General features: G+C 43.7%; 1 protein-coding gene and 1 long non-coding RNA gene across 3 annotated transcripts in view; both read right to left on the minus strand.

The window, feature by feature from the left end:
- Positions 1-2,104: 2,104 nt before the first annotated feature.
- On the minus strand, positions 2,105-4,038 carry LOC127924047 (uncharacterized). 2 transcript variants are annotated; one of them, XR_008116614.1, is made up of 3 exons: positions 3,991-4,038; positions 2,362-2,404; positions 2,105-2,198 (listed from the first exon to the last, which is right to left on the minus strand). It is a non-coding gene; the product is annotated as an uncharacterized LOC127924047 (long non-coding RNA). The 2 variants fall into 2 exon arrangements; XR_008116615.1 differs by lacking the exon at positions 2,362-2,404 and adding an exon at positions 2,491-2,533.
- Positions 4,039-7,986: 3,948 nt separating this feature from the next.
- LOC127924046 (cullin-associated NEDD8-dissociated protein 1-like) overlaps positions 7,987-15,115 on the minus strand; it is a 14,331-nt gene continuing 7,202 nt past the window's right edge. The window contains exon 3 of the mRNA XM_052508384.1: positions 7,987-8,023. Within this exon, the coding sequence (XP_052364344.1) occupies positions 7,987-8,023 (37 nt within the window). The remainder of the gene's footprint in view (positions 8,024-15,115) is intronic.

Below are 15,115 nucleotides of genomic sequence, written 5' to 3' on the forward strand. Positions count from 1 at the left end.
CATTACCTATAACACCATCACTAGAGGGGATAGTCCATCAGTCCATTACCTATAACACCATCACTAGAGGGGATAGTCCATCAGTTCATTACCTATAACACCATCACTAGAGGGGATAGTCCGTCAGTCCATTACCTATAACACCATCACTAGAGGGGATAGTCCGTCAGTCCATTACCTATAACACCATCACTAGAGGGGATAGTCCGTCAGTCATTACCTATAACACCATCACTAGAGGGGATAGTCCATCAGTTCATTACCTATAACACCATCACTAGAGGGGATAGTCCATCAGTCATTACCTATAACACCATCACTAGAGGGGATAGTCATTACCTATAACACCATCACTAGAGGGGATAGTCCATCAGATCATTACCTATAACACCATCACTAGAGGGGATAGTCATTACCTATAACACCATCACTAGAGGGGATAGTCCATCAGATCATTACCTATAACACCATCACTAGAGGGGATAGTCATTACCTATAACACCATCACTAGAGGGGATAGTCCATCAGTTCATTACCTATAACACCATCACTAGAGGGGATAGTCCATCAGTTCATTACCTATAACACCATCACTAGAGGGGATAGTCCATCAGTCCATTACCTATAACACCATCACTAGAGGGGATAGTCATTACCTATAACACCATCACTAGAGGGGATAGTCCATCAGATCATTACCTACAACACCATCACTAGAGGGGATAGTCATTACCTATAACACCATCACTAGAGGGGATAGTCCATCAGATCATTACCTACAACACCATCACTAGAGGGGATAGTCATTACCTATAACACCATCACTAGAGGGGATAGTCATTACCTATAACACCATCACTAGAGGGGATAGTCATTACCTATAACACCATCACTAGAGGGGATAGTCCATCAGATCATTACCTATAACACCATCACTAGAGGGGATAGTCCATCAGATCATTACCTATAACACCATCACTAGAGGGGATAGTCATTACCTATAACACCATCACTAGAGGGGATAGTCCATCAGATCATTACCTATAACACCATCACTAGAGGGGATAGTCCATCAGACCATCACTAGAGGGGATAGTCCATCATCATTACCTATAACACCATCACTAGAGGGGATAGTCATTACCTATAACACCATCACTAGAGGGGATAGTCCATCAGATCATTACCTATAACACCATCACTAGAGGGGATAGTCATTACCTATAACACCATCACTAGAGGGGATAGTCCGTCAGTTCATTACCTATAACACCATCACTAGAGGGGATAGTCATTACCTATAACACCATCACTAGAGGGGATAGTCCATCAGATCATTACCTATAACACCATCACTAGAGGGGATAGTCATTACCTATAACACCATCACTAGAGGGGATAGTCCATCAGTTCATTACCTATAACACCATCACTAGAGGGGATAGTCCATCAGTTCATTACCTATAACACCATCACTAGAGGGGATAGTCCATCAGTTCATTACCTATAACACCATCACTAGAGGGGATAGTCCATCAGATCATTACCTATAACACCATCACTAGAGGGGATAGTCCATCAGTTCATTACCTATAACACCATCACTAGAGGGGATAGTCCATCAGTCCATTACCTATAACACCATCACTAGAGGGGATAGTCCATCAGTTCATTACCTATAACACCATCACTAGAGGGGATAGTCCATCAGTCCATTACCTATAACACCATCACTAGAGGGGATAGTCCGTCAGTTCATTACCTATAACACCATCACTAGAGGGGATAGTCCATCAGTCATTACCTATAACACCATCACTAGAGGGGATAGTCATTACCTATAACACCATCACTAGAGGGGATAGTCCATCAGATCATTACCTATAACACCATCACTAGAGGGGATAGTCATTACCTATAACACCATCACTAGAGGGGATAGTCCATCAGATCATTACCTATAACACCATCACTAGAGGGGATAGTCATTACCTATAACACCATCACTAGAGGGGATAGTCCATCAGATCATTACCTATAACACCATCACTAGAGGGGATAGTCATTACCTATAACACCATCACTAGAGGGGATAGTCCGTCAGTTCATTACCTATAACACCATCACTAGAGGGGATAGTCCGTCAGTCCATTACCTATAACACCATCACTAGAGGGGATAGTCCGTCAGTTCATTACCTATAACACCATCACTAGAGGGGATAGTCCGTCAGTCCATTACCTATAACACCATCACTAGAGGGGATAGTCCATCAGTTCATTACCTATAACACCATCACTAGAGGGGATAGTCATTACCTATAACACCATCACTAGAGGGGATAGTCCATCAGATCATTACCTACAACACCATCACTAGAGGGGATAGTCCATCAGATCATTACCTATAACACCATCACTAGAGGGGATAGTCCATCAGATCATTACCTATAACACCATCACTAGAGGGGATAGTCCATCAGATCATTACCTACAACACCATCACTAGAGGGGATAGTCCATCAGATCATTACCTATAACACCATCACTAGAGGGGATAGTCCATCAGATCATTACCTATAACACCATCACTAGAGGGGATAGTCCGTCAGTTCATTACCTATAACACCATCATCAGTCCATTACCTATAACACCATCACTAGAGGGGATAGTCATTACCTATAACACCATCACTAGAGGGGATAGTCCATCATCATTACCTACAACACCATCACTAGAGGGGATAGTCATTACCTATAACACCATCACTAGAGGGGATAGTCCTTCAGTTCATTACCTACAACACCATCACTAGAGGGGATAGTCATTACCTATAACACCATCACTAGAGGGGATAGTCCATCATCATTACCTATAACACCATCACTAGAGGGGATAGTCCATCAGTCCATTACCTATAACACCATCACTAGAGGGGATAGTCCGTCAGTCCATTAGCTGAAACACAATATGTTAACACCATCACTAGAGGGGATAGTCCATCAGTACTCCATTACCTATAACACCATCACTAGAGGGGATAGTCCATCAGATCATTACCTATAAACTACCTGGATAGTCCATCAGTCCATTACCTATAACACCATCACTAGAGGGGATAGTCCATCAATCATTACCTATAACACCATCACTAGAGGGGATAGTCCATCAGTCCATTACCTATAACACCATCACTAGAGGGGATAGTCCTGAAGTCCATTACCTATAACACCATCACTAGAGGGGATAGTCCATCATCATTACCTACCAACACCATCACTAGAGGGGAAGTCATTACCTACAACACCATCACTAGAGGGGATATCATTATATAACACCATCACTAGAGGGGATAGTCCTTCAGTCCATTACCTACCAACACCATCACAGGGGGATAGTCCATCAGTTCATTACATATAAACACCATCACTAGAGGGGATAGTCATTACCTACCAACACCATCACTAGAGGGGATAGTCCATCAGTTCATTACCTATAACACCATCACTAGAGGGGATAGTCCATCAGTCCATTACCAGGCTGAAACACCATCACTAGATATATAGTCATTACCTACAACACCATCAATCAGTCCATTACCTATAACACCATCACTAGAGGGGATAGTCCATCAGGTGAAACACATTACCTATAACACCATCACTAGAGGGGATAGTCCTTCACCTTACTGACCAACACCATCACAATAGAGGGGATAGTCCATCATATAAACATTACCTATAACACCATCACTAGGGGGAAGTCAATATCAGTCCATTACCTATAACACCTGGTACTCCTTCACTAGACGGGCCCAGGCTAGTCCATCAGATCATTACCTACAACACCATCACTAGAGGGGATAGTCCATCAGTCCATTATATAACACCATCATAAACTACCTGGTACCTTCACTAGACGGGCCCAGGATAGTCATTACCTATAACACCATCACTAGAGCCCAGGGATACTATCAGATCTTATATATACCTACAACACCATCACTAGAGGGGATAGTCCATCAGATCATTACCTATAACGGGCCATCAGGCTGAAACACAATCATTACCTATAACAATATAAACTACCTGGTACTCCATCAGATCCTTACCTGACCAACGGGCCCAGGCTGAAACATCAATCATTATATATCAATATAAACTACCTGGTAGTCCTTCACCTTACTGACCAACACCATCACAGGCTGAAACACAATCATATCATTACCTATAAACTATCCTAGACGGGGGGATAGTCCATCAGTTCCTTACTGACCAACGGGCCCAGGCTGAAACACAATCATATATATAACACCATATAAACTACCTGGTAGTCCTTCACCTTACTGACCAAGGGGGCCCAGGCTGATAACACCATCACTATATATATATCATACCAACTACCTGGTACTCCTTCACCTTACTGACCAACGGGCCCAGGCACCATCACTAAACTACCTGGGATAGTCCATCAGTCCATATATCAATATAAACTACCTGGTACCCATCACCTTACTGACCAACGGGCCCAGGCTGAAACACAAAATATAATATAAAACCTGGTACCCTTCACCTTACTGACCAACGGGCCCAGGCTGTCTCTGAAAAGTGATCGGGGTACAGGTTAGAGGTCAGGGGTCAGGGTGGTACATATATAATATAAACTACCTGGTACTCCTTCACCTATGACCGCTTCAGTCCAATGCTGGAGATGTCCGGAGCTGGCTGAAAGCACAACACAGTATATCCAATATAAACTACCTGGTACTCCTTCACCTTACTGACCAACGGGCCCAGGCTGAAACACAATATATATATCAATATAAACTACCTGGTACTCCTTCACCTTACTGACCAACGGGCCCAGGCTGAAACACAATATATATATATATATATAAACTACCTGGTACTCCTTCACCTTACTGACCAACGGGCCCAGGCTGAAACACAATACATATATATATATATAAACTACCTGGTACTCCTTCACCTTACTGACCAACGGGCCCAGGCTGAAACACAATATATATATATATATATAAACTACCTGGTACTCCTTCACCTTACTGACCAACGGGCCCAGGCTGAAACACAATATATATATCAATATAAACTACCTGGTACTCCTTCACCTTACTGACCAACGGGCCCAGGCTGAAACACAATATATATATCAATATAAACTACCTGGTACTCCTTCACCTTACTGACCAACGGGCCCAGGCTGAAACACAATATATATATCAATATAAACTACCTGGTACTCCTTCACCTTACTGACCAACGGGCCCAGGCTGAAACACAATATATATATCAATATAAACTACCTGGTACTCCTTCACCTTACTGACCAACGGGCCCAGGCTGAAACACAATATATATATATCAATATAAACTACCTGGTACTCCTTCACCTTACTGACCAACGGGCCCAGGCTGAAACACAATATATATATCAATATAAACTACCTGGTACTCCTTCACCTTACTGACCAACGGGCCCAGGCTGAAACACAATATATATATCAATATAAACTACCTGGTACTCCTTCACCTTACTGACCAACGGGCCCAGGCTGAAACACAATATATATATCAATATAAACTACCTGGTACTCCTTCACCTTACTGACCAACGGGCCCAGGCTGAAACACAATATATATATCAATATAAACTACCTGGTACTCCTTCACCTTACTGACCAACGGGCCCAGGCTGAAACACAATATATATATATATATATAAACTACCTGGTACTCCTTCACCTTACTGACCAACGGGCCCAGGCTGAAACACAATATATATATCAATATAAACTACCTGGTACTCCTTCACCTTACTGACCAACGGGCCCAGGCTGAAACACAATATATATATCAATATAAACTACCTGGTACTCCTTCACCTTACTGACCAACGGGCCCAGGCTGAAACACAATATATATATCAATATAAACTACCTGGTACTCCTTCACCTTACTGACCAACGGGCCCAGGCTGAAACACAATATATATATCAATATAAACTACCTGGTACTCCTTCACCTTACTGACCAACGGGCCCAGGCTGAAACACAATATATATATCAATATAAACTACCTGGTACTCCTTCACCTTACTGACCAACGGGCCCAGGCTGAAACACAATATATATATCAATATAAACTACCTGGTACTCCTTCACCTTACTGACCAACGGGCCCAGGCTGAAACACAATATATATATCAATATAAACTACCTGGTACTCCTTCACCTTACTGACCAACGGGCCCAGGCTGAAACACAATATATATATCAATATAAACTACCTGGTACTCCTTCACCTTACTGACCAACGGGCCCAGGCTGAAACACAATATATATATCAATATAAACTACCTGGTACTCCTTCACCTTACTGACCAACGGGCCCAGGCTGAAACACAATATATATATCAATATAAACTACCTGGTACTCCTTCACCTTACTGACCAACGGGCCCAGGCTGAAACACAATATATATATCAATATAAACTACCTGGTACTCCTTCACCTTACTGACCAACGGGCCCAGGCTGAAACACAATATATATATCAATATAAACTACCTGGTACTCCTTCACCTTACTGACCAACGGGCCCAGGCTGAAACACAATATATATATCAATATAAACTACCTGGTACTCCTTCACCTTACTGACCAACGGGCCCAGGCTGAAACACAATATATATATCAATATAAACTACCTGGTACTCCTTCACCTTACTGACCAACGGGCCCAGGCTGAAACACAATATATATATCAATATAAACTACCTGGTACTCCTTCACCTTACTGACCAACGGGCCCAGGCTGAAACACAATATATATATCAATATAAACTACCTGGTACTCCTTCACCTGAAACGGGCCCAGGCTGAAACACAATATATATATATCAATATAAACTACCTGGTACTCCTTCACCTTACTGACCAACGGGCCCAGGCTGAAACACAATATATATATCAATATAAACTACCTGGTACTCCTTCACCTTACTGACCAACGGGCCCAGGCTGAAACACAATATATATATCAATATAAACTACCTGGTACTCCTTCACCTTACTGACCAACGGGCCCAGGCTGAAACACAATATATATATATATCAATATAAACTACCTGGTACTCCTTCACCTTACTGACCAACGGGCCCAGGCTGAAACACAATATATATATCAATATAAACTACCTGGTACTCCTTCACCTTACTGACCAACGGGCCCAGGCTGAAACATATAAACTAATGATATATGAAACACAATATATCAATATAAACTACCTGGTACTCCTTCACCTTACTGACCAACGGGCCCAGGCTGGAACACAATATATATCATATATAAACTACCTGGTACTCCTTCATATACCAACTAGGCTGGTACTCCTTAAACACCTGGTACTGACCAACGGGCCCAGGCTGAAACACATATATATATATCAATATAAACTACCTGGTACTCCTTCACCTACTGACCAACGGGCCCAGGCTGAAACACAATATATATATCAATATAAACTACCTGGTACTCCTTCACCTTACTGACCAACGGGCCCAGGCTGAAACACAATATATATATCAATATAAAACTACCTGGTACCCTTCACCTTACTGACCAACGGGCCCAGGCTGAAACACATATATATATATCAATATAAACTACCTGGTACTCCTTCACCTTACTGACCAACAGGCCCAGGCTGGAACACAATAATATATATCAATATAAACTACCTGGTAGCTCCTTCTACCTTACTGTCACCAACGGGCCCAGGCTGAAACACAATATATATATCAATATAAACTACCTGGTACTCCTTCACCTTACTGACCAACGGGCCCAGGCTGGTAACACAATATATGTTACCAATATAAACTACCTGGTACAGTTCAGGGCCTCTACTGACCAACGGGCCCAGGCTGAGGAAGAGACACTATAACATATCAATATAAACACCTAGTACTCCTTCACCTTACTGACCAACGGGCCCAGGCTGAAACACAATAATATATCAATATAAACTACCTGGTACCAGTCTCCTTCACCTTACTGTTCAGCAGCAGAGAGAGGAAGAGACACTGAGTAACACACTACCATGTTACCAGTCAGGCTGAGAGCAGCTCAACACGAACGGGCCCAGGCTGAAACACAATAATATATATATCAATATTAACTACCTGGTACTCCTTCACCTTACTGACCAACGGGCCCAGGCTGAAACACAATACCATATCAATATAAACTACCTGGTACTCCTTCACCTTACTGACCAAGGGCCCAGGCTGAAACACAATATATATATCAATATTAACTACCTGGTACTCCTTCACCTTACTGTTACCAACGAGAGGCCCAGGCTGAAACACAATATATATATCAATATTAACTACCTGAGTACTCCTTCACCAGTCAGGCTGAGCAGCCAACCAGACAGTTCTAGGGCTGTCATCAACACAGATAGAGGAATATCAATATAACAACTACCATGTTACCAGTCAGGCTTCACCAGACAGTTCTACTGATCAGCAGCAGAGGAGGAAGAGCTGAGTAACACACTACCATGTTACCAGTATATATCACAGTTCTATTCAACAGAGAGAGGAAGAGACCTGAGTACTACCATGTTTCACCTTACTGACCAGACAGTTCTAGGGCCTCCAGCAGAGAGAGGAAGAGACACTGAGTAACACACTACCATGTTACCATATCAAGGCCAGAACTACCTGGTACTCCTTCACCTTACTGACCAACGGGCCCAGGTTCTAAACACAGAGAGATAGGAAGAGACACTGAGTAACAACTACCATGTTACCAGTCGAGAGCTTCACCAGACAGTTCTAGGGCCTCTTGACAGCAAGAGAGGAGGAAGAGACACTGAGTAACACACTACCATGTTACCAGTCAGGCCAATGATAAACTACCTGTTACCAGTCCTTCACCTTACTGACCAGACAGTAAGCTCTAGGGCCTCTTGTCATCAGCAGCAGAGAGAGGAAGAGACACACTGTAACACACTACCATGTTACCAGTCAGGCCGAGAGCAGCTCAACCAGACAGTTCTGGTCTCAGTCAGAAGGGCTGTTGTTTAAGAGAAAAGAGACACTGAGTAACACACTACCATGTTACCAGTCAGGCCGAGAGCAGCTCAACCAGACAGTTCTAGGGCCTCTTGTCATCAGCAGCAGAGAGAGGAAGAGACACTGAGTAACACACTACCATGTTACCAGTCAGGCCGAGAGCAGCTCAACCAGACAGTTCTAGGGCCTCTTGTCATCAGCAGCAGAGAGAGGAAGAGACACTGAGTAACACACTACCATGTTACCAGTCAGGCCGAGAGCAGCTCAACCAGACAGTTCTAGGGCCTCTTGTCATCAGCAGCAGAGAGAGGAAGAGACACTGAGTAACACACTACCATGTTACCAGTCAGGCCGAGAGCAGCTCAACCAGACAGTTCTAGGGCCTCTTGTCATCAGCAGCAGAGAGAGGAAGAGACACTGAGTAACACACTACCATGTTACCAGTCAGGCCGAGAGCAGCTCAACCAGACAGTTCTAGGGCCTCTTGTCATCAGCAGCAGAGAGAGGAAGAGACACTGAGTAACACACTACCATGTTACCAGTCAGGCCGAGAGCAGCTCAACCAGACAGTTCTAGGGCCTCTTGTCATCAGCAGCAGAGAGAGGAAGAGACACTGAGTAACACACTACCATGTTATCAGTCAGGCCGAGAGAGGAAGAGACACTGAGTAACACACTACCATGTTACCAGTCAGGCCGAGAGCAGCTCAACCAGACAGTTCTAGGGCCTCTTGTCATCAGCAGCAGAGAGAGAGGAAGAGACACTGAGTAACACACTACCATGTTACCAGTCAGGCCGAGAGCAGCTCAACCAGACAGTTCTAGGGCCTCTTGTCATCAGCAGAGAGAGAGGAAGAGACACTGAGTAACACACTACCATGTTACCAGTCAGGCCGAGAGCAGCTCAACCAGACAGTTCTAGGGCCTCTTGTCGTCAGCAGCAGAGAGAGGAAGAGACCTGTTTATTAAAACAGCACATCAGTTGAACCTACTTGTTCTGGCCATCCAGGTCAGAGTCACCTGATCCGTCATCTCTGTAACGACAGATCTTTGCGGGGTGTTTTTTTAAACACCTGTAGGTGCCATTTACTGCAATCTAGAGCAACAAACATGTAAAAAGGCCTTAAAATTATAATACCTTTGTTTTCTTACATAGTGGTGCAGCCAGACCACAAAGAGACACAAAGCCTTTGACAGTCTGTTCACGACACAGAGTAGATTACTACTTCAGAACGGCAGCGATACGAACTTGCAGTGTGACTGTAGCCCATATTAAACACTGGAGATGTGAGAGAAATACAGCCAGGAGAGAGATTCATTTTAATTCATCTTCTCATTGATCACATAATCCCTTAAAAGCCTAATTCTAAATGGTTTGTTGAGCGTGAGAGCCGAGCGTTGGCTCATAAGCACCGAGACGTGTTCCCCTAGCTGGGGCAAGGAAGATCAAAATCAATGCTGCTCTGACCTGAAATATCCACAGACAAAAATGTCAAATATGCAATAAGACAAACTCAAGCAAACACAGAGTTATTCAATAACACTGTCTAATACTCAGTGTTGTGAAACGATATGAATGAGAGAGAGAGAAACGGAGGAGGAGAGAAAGAGGCAGAGTGACTGACAGAGGCAGAGAGAAAGAGGCAGAGTGACTGACAGAAGCAGAGGCAGAGAGAAAGAGGCAGAGTGACTGACAGAAGCAGAGGCAGAGAGAAAGAGGCAGAGTGACTGACAGAGGCAGAGGCAGAGAGAAAGAGGCAGAGTGACTGACAGAGGCAGAGAGAGAAAGAGGCAGAGTGACTGACAGAGGCAGAGAGAAAGAGGCAGAGTGACTGACAGAGGCAGAGAGAAAGAGGCAGAGTGACTGACAGAGGCAGAGAGAAAGAGGCAGAGTGACTGACAGAGGCAGAGAGAAAGAGGCAGAGTGACTGACAGAGGCAGAGAGAAAGAGGCAGAGACAGAAAGACACAGCGGCAGACACAGAAAGACACAGAGGCAGAAAGACACAGAGGCAGAAAGACACAGAGGCAGAAAGACACAGAGGCAGAAAGACACAGAGGCAGAGAGACACAGAGGCAGAGAGACAGAGGCAGAGAGACACAGAGGCAGAGAGACAGACAGAGTGACACAGAGGCAGAGAGACACAGAGGCAGAGAGAGACAGAGAGACAGACAGAGACAGAGAGGCAGAGAGACAGAGTGACAGAGAGAGGCAGAGAGACAGACAGTGACAGAGAGAGGCAGAGAGACAGACAGTGACAGAGAGAGGCAGAGAGACAGACAGTGACAGAGAGAGGCAGAGAGACAGACAGTGACAGAGAGAGGCAGAGAGACAGACAGTGACAGAGAGAGGCAGAGAGACAGACAGTGACAGAGAGAGGCAGAGAGACAGACAGTGACAGAGAGAGGCAGAGAGACAGACAGTGACAGAGAGAGGCAGAGAGACAGACAGTGACAGAGAGAGGCAGAGAGACAGACATAGTGACAGAGAGAGGCAGAGAGACAGACATAGTGACAGAGAGAGGCAGAGAGACAGACATAGTGACAGAGAGACAGGCAGAGAGACAGACATAGTGACAGAGAGACAGGCAGAGAGACAGAGAGAAGATAGTGACAGAGGCAGAGGCAGAGAGACAGACATAGTGACAGAGAGAGGCAGAGAGACAGACAGTAGTGACAGAGAGAGGCAGAGAGACAGACATAGAGAGAGACAGAGGCAGAGAGACAGACAGTGACAGAGAGAGGCAGAGAGACAGACATAGTGACAGAGAGAGGCAGAGAGACAGACATAGTGACAGAGAGAGGCAGAGAGACAGACATAGTGACAGAGAGAGGCAGAGAGACAGACATAGTGACAGAGAGAGGCAGAGAGACAGACATAGTGACAGAGAGAGGCAGAGAGACAGACATAGTGACAGAGAGAGGCAGAGAGACAGACATAGTGACAGAGAGAGGCAGAGAGACAGACATAGTGACAGAGAGACAGACATAGTGACAGTGACAGAGAGACAGACATAGTGACAGAGAGACAGAGTGACAGAGAGACAGACATAGTGACAGAGAGACAGAGAGACAGACAGTGACAGAGAGACAGAGAGACAGACATAGTGACAGAGAGAGGCAGAGAGACAGACATAGTGACAGAGAGAGGCAGAGAGACAGACATAGTGACAGAGAGAGGCAGAGAGACAGACATAGTGACAGAGAGAGGCAGAGAGACAGTGGCAGACAGATGGTTTGGGACTAGACAGTCTCCCACAGGGCCCAATCCAGTCAGTCAGGTGATTCAGCCCCTCTCTCAGTCTCGGTGTTTGACAGCCATGTTTTGAACCTCTCTATAAATGGTGCTTTAAATTCAAATCAGAGACACCAGGGTTTTCGTTGTAGAAAAACATGAAAAGCTACAAAAAAAAACTAAAAAACTGTTGCCGGCCAAAGTGTCCAGGAGAAAAAAACAATCCCATTGCTAAATAATAAAATAATGACCGACATGCTTATTGGTCTATAGGTTCATTTGCATAATTGTGTGGAATTAAATTGGCCTGTGTGTATTTTGATTGGTCACCTTATGTATCCAACACAACCTACAGAGTGGCGTTTCCCCTGCAGCTCCTCAGCGTGTTCCTGCCGGAGTAAAACATGTGCTTCTATAAGCCCGTTCATTTTGAAAATGCTATTCGTTTGTGTTCAAAACAGTTTTGGTGCTCGATTAAGAAGAGCTACTATTTTTATTTCTCAACTGGTATTTGAAGAATGTCTCCCATTCAGGTGCAGGAATAAAAGCTGTCAGCGCGTCTCCCACCACTTTACAATGGGAGCTTTAGGCCGTACGCATTTCAATAACATACTTTTGGTTTGAAACCAGAATAATTTATGTCATATTATGAGACATGTTTTTGCTTTCTTTAGAGTAACCTAAAGGCTAAATCCAACCATGGAAAGGTGGAGGCAATTATTTTACACTGAACAAAAATATAAACTCAACATGTAACAAGTGTTGGTCCCATGTTTCATGAGCTGAAATGAAAGATCCCATAAATTCAGTTTAAAAAAAAGCTTTGTAATGTAAACAAAATAGTTTACATCTCTGTTAGTGAGCATTTCTCCTTTGCCAAGACAAGCCACCTGACAGGTGTGTCATATCAAGAAGCTGATTAAAAAGTAAGATCATTACACAGGTGCACCTTGTGCTGGGGACAACAAACGGCCACTAAAATGTGCAATGTTTCACCACACAATGCCACAGATGTCTCTAGTTGAGGGAGCGTGCAATTGGTATGCTGAATGCAGGAATATCCACCAGAGCTGTTGCCAGAGAATTGAATGTTCATTGCTCTACCATAAGCCGCCTCCAACTATGTTTTAGAGAATTTGGCAGTACATCAAACTGGTCTCAGAACTACAGACCGCGTGTAACCATGCCAGCCCAGGACCTCCACATCCAGGTTCTTCACCTGTGGGACCATCTGAGACCAGACACCTGGACAGTATTTCTGTCTGTAATAACGCCCTTTTGTGGGGGGAAAAACTCATTCTGATTGGCTGGGCCTGGCTCCCCGGGGGCTGGGCCTATGCCATCCCAGGCCCACCCATTGCTGCACCCCTGCCTAGTCATGTGAAACCCATAGATTAGGACCTAATGAATGTATTTCAAATGTACTGTTTTCCTTATATGAACTGTAACTCAGTAAAATTGTTGACATTGATGCGTTTACATTTTTGTTCAGTGTTTGAAGACTTCATAGGCAGCACCGTGAGTTTCAAGTTTGGGGAAGCATATCATTTATCCCACTATTCTGCATGTCAGTTATGATTTTCATATGCGCATATTTGTGGAACAGTTAAAAACAATTTAAATAACGTTTGTTTCTTAAAATCACTGTTGTCACGTGATTAATCATAACAATCTGAATTAAAATGATAAAAATATAAAAGTTTTTTTTTTAAATAAGTAAATGAATGCGAGACCAACCAGCCTCTCTGTCATATGGACACATTGATACACTGTGGGTCCACTGGTGGCTAAAGAAAGGAGCGCATGGAACTCACAGCCTATTGGCCAATGCAGCAGTAGACCCATAACATCCCATCGCTCTTTCACACCGAGGACTGGTGATTATTATCGAGGGGGGAGACTGTTGGAAAGATGTTTCTAGTTGCTTACTGTGAGGACTTTAATATATCATTCGCAAGTAATCCTTCTCACCCCCCTTTTAAGATTTAGATGCACTATTGTAAAGTGACTGTTCCACTGGATGTCATAAGGTGAATGCACCAATTTGTAAGTCGCTCTGGATAAGAGCGTCTGCTAAATGACTTAAATGTAAATGTAATGTTAAAAGAACAACACTTTTCTACATTTCGGCTCAGCAGGTTCCTCTATATGCTCCCTCAACATTACCAGGACAGAGAAAACACACACGTGCTCATTGGTCACATTTCGGCGCAGCAGAGGCCCGGTTCCTCTATATGCTCCCTCAACATTACCAGGACAGAGAAAACACACACGTGCTCATTGGTCACATGGATCATTCCAAACACAAGACAATAAAATAAAATAAATGTACAATCTCATAAATGATGGTTATGAAGTAAAAACAAAAAACAAACTTGTTTCTCACAAGTGTAGCAGGTTGTGAACTTCCATGTTTCAACTCTGAGAATGACTCATTAATACATACATTAACCAAATGACGGGGGTTGACGGTACATTTACTACTGGTGACGTAATAGGGATCTGATTTTATTTATTTGTTTTTTAAATCGAGGGGCCAACAAATTTACACTATTTTTATTTTATTTTACACTGAATGCTCAAGACTAGGCAGGAGGCAGCGGAGCCATTCTGGAAAGAGACTTTACCTTCTCGTCTCGACGTTAGAAAAATATACTCAAGACATCATTTTCACAAATATTTTAAAATGCTTTTCACTGACAGCGGCAACTTAATAATCAGCTAGGTCCATTGACACACGCGCTGCCCAGATTGCGGCCTTCCCAAATATGCATA

Source organism: Oncorhynchus keta, unplaced genomic scaffold (genome assembly GCF_023373465.1).
Source record: "Oncorhynchus keta strain PuntledgeMale-10-30-2019 unplaced genomic scaffold, Oket_V2 Un_contig_3590_pilon_pilon, whole genome shotgun sequence".
NCBI lineage: Eukaryota > Metazoa > Chordata > Actinopteri > Salmoniformes > Salmonidae > Oncorhynchus > Oncorhynchus keta.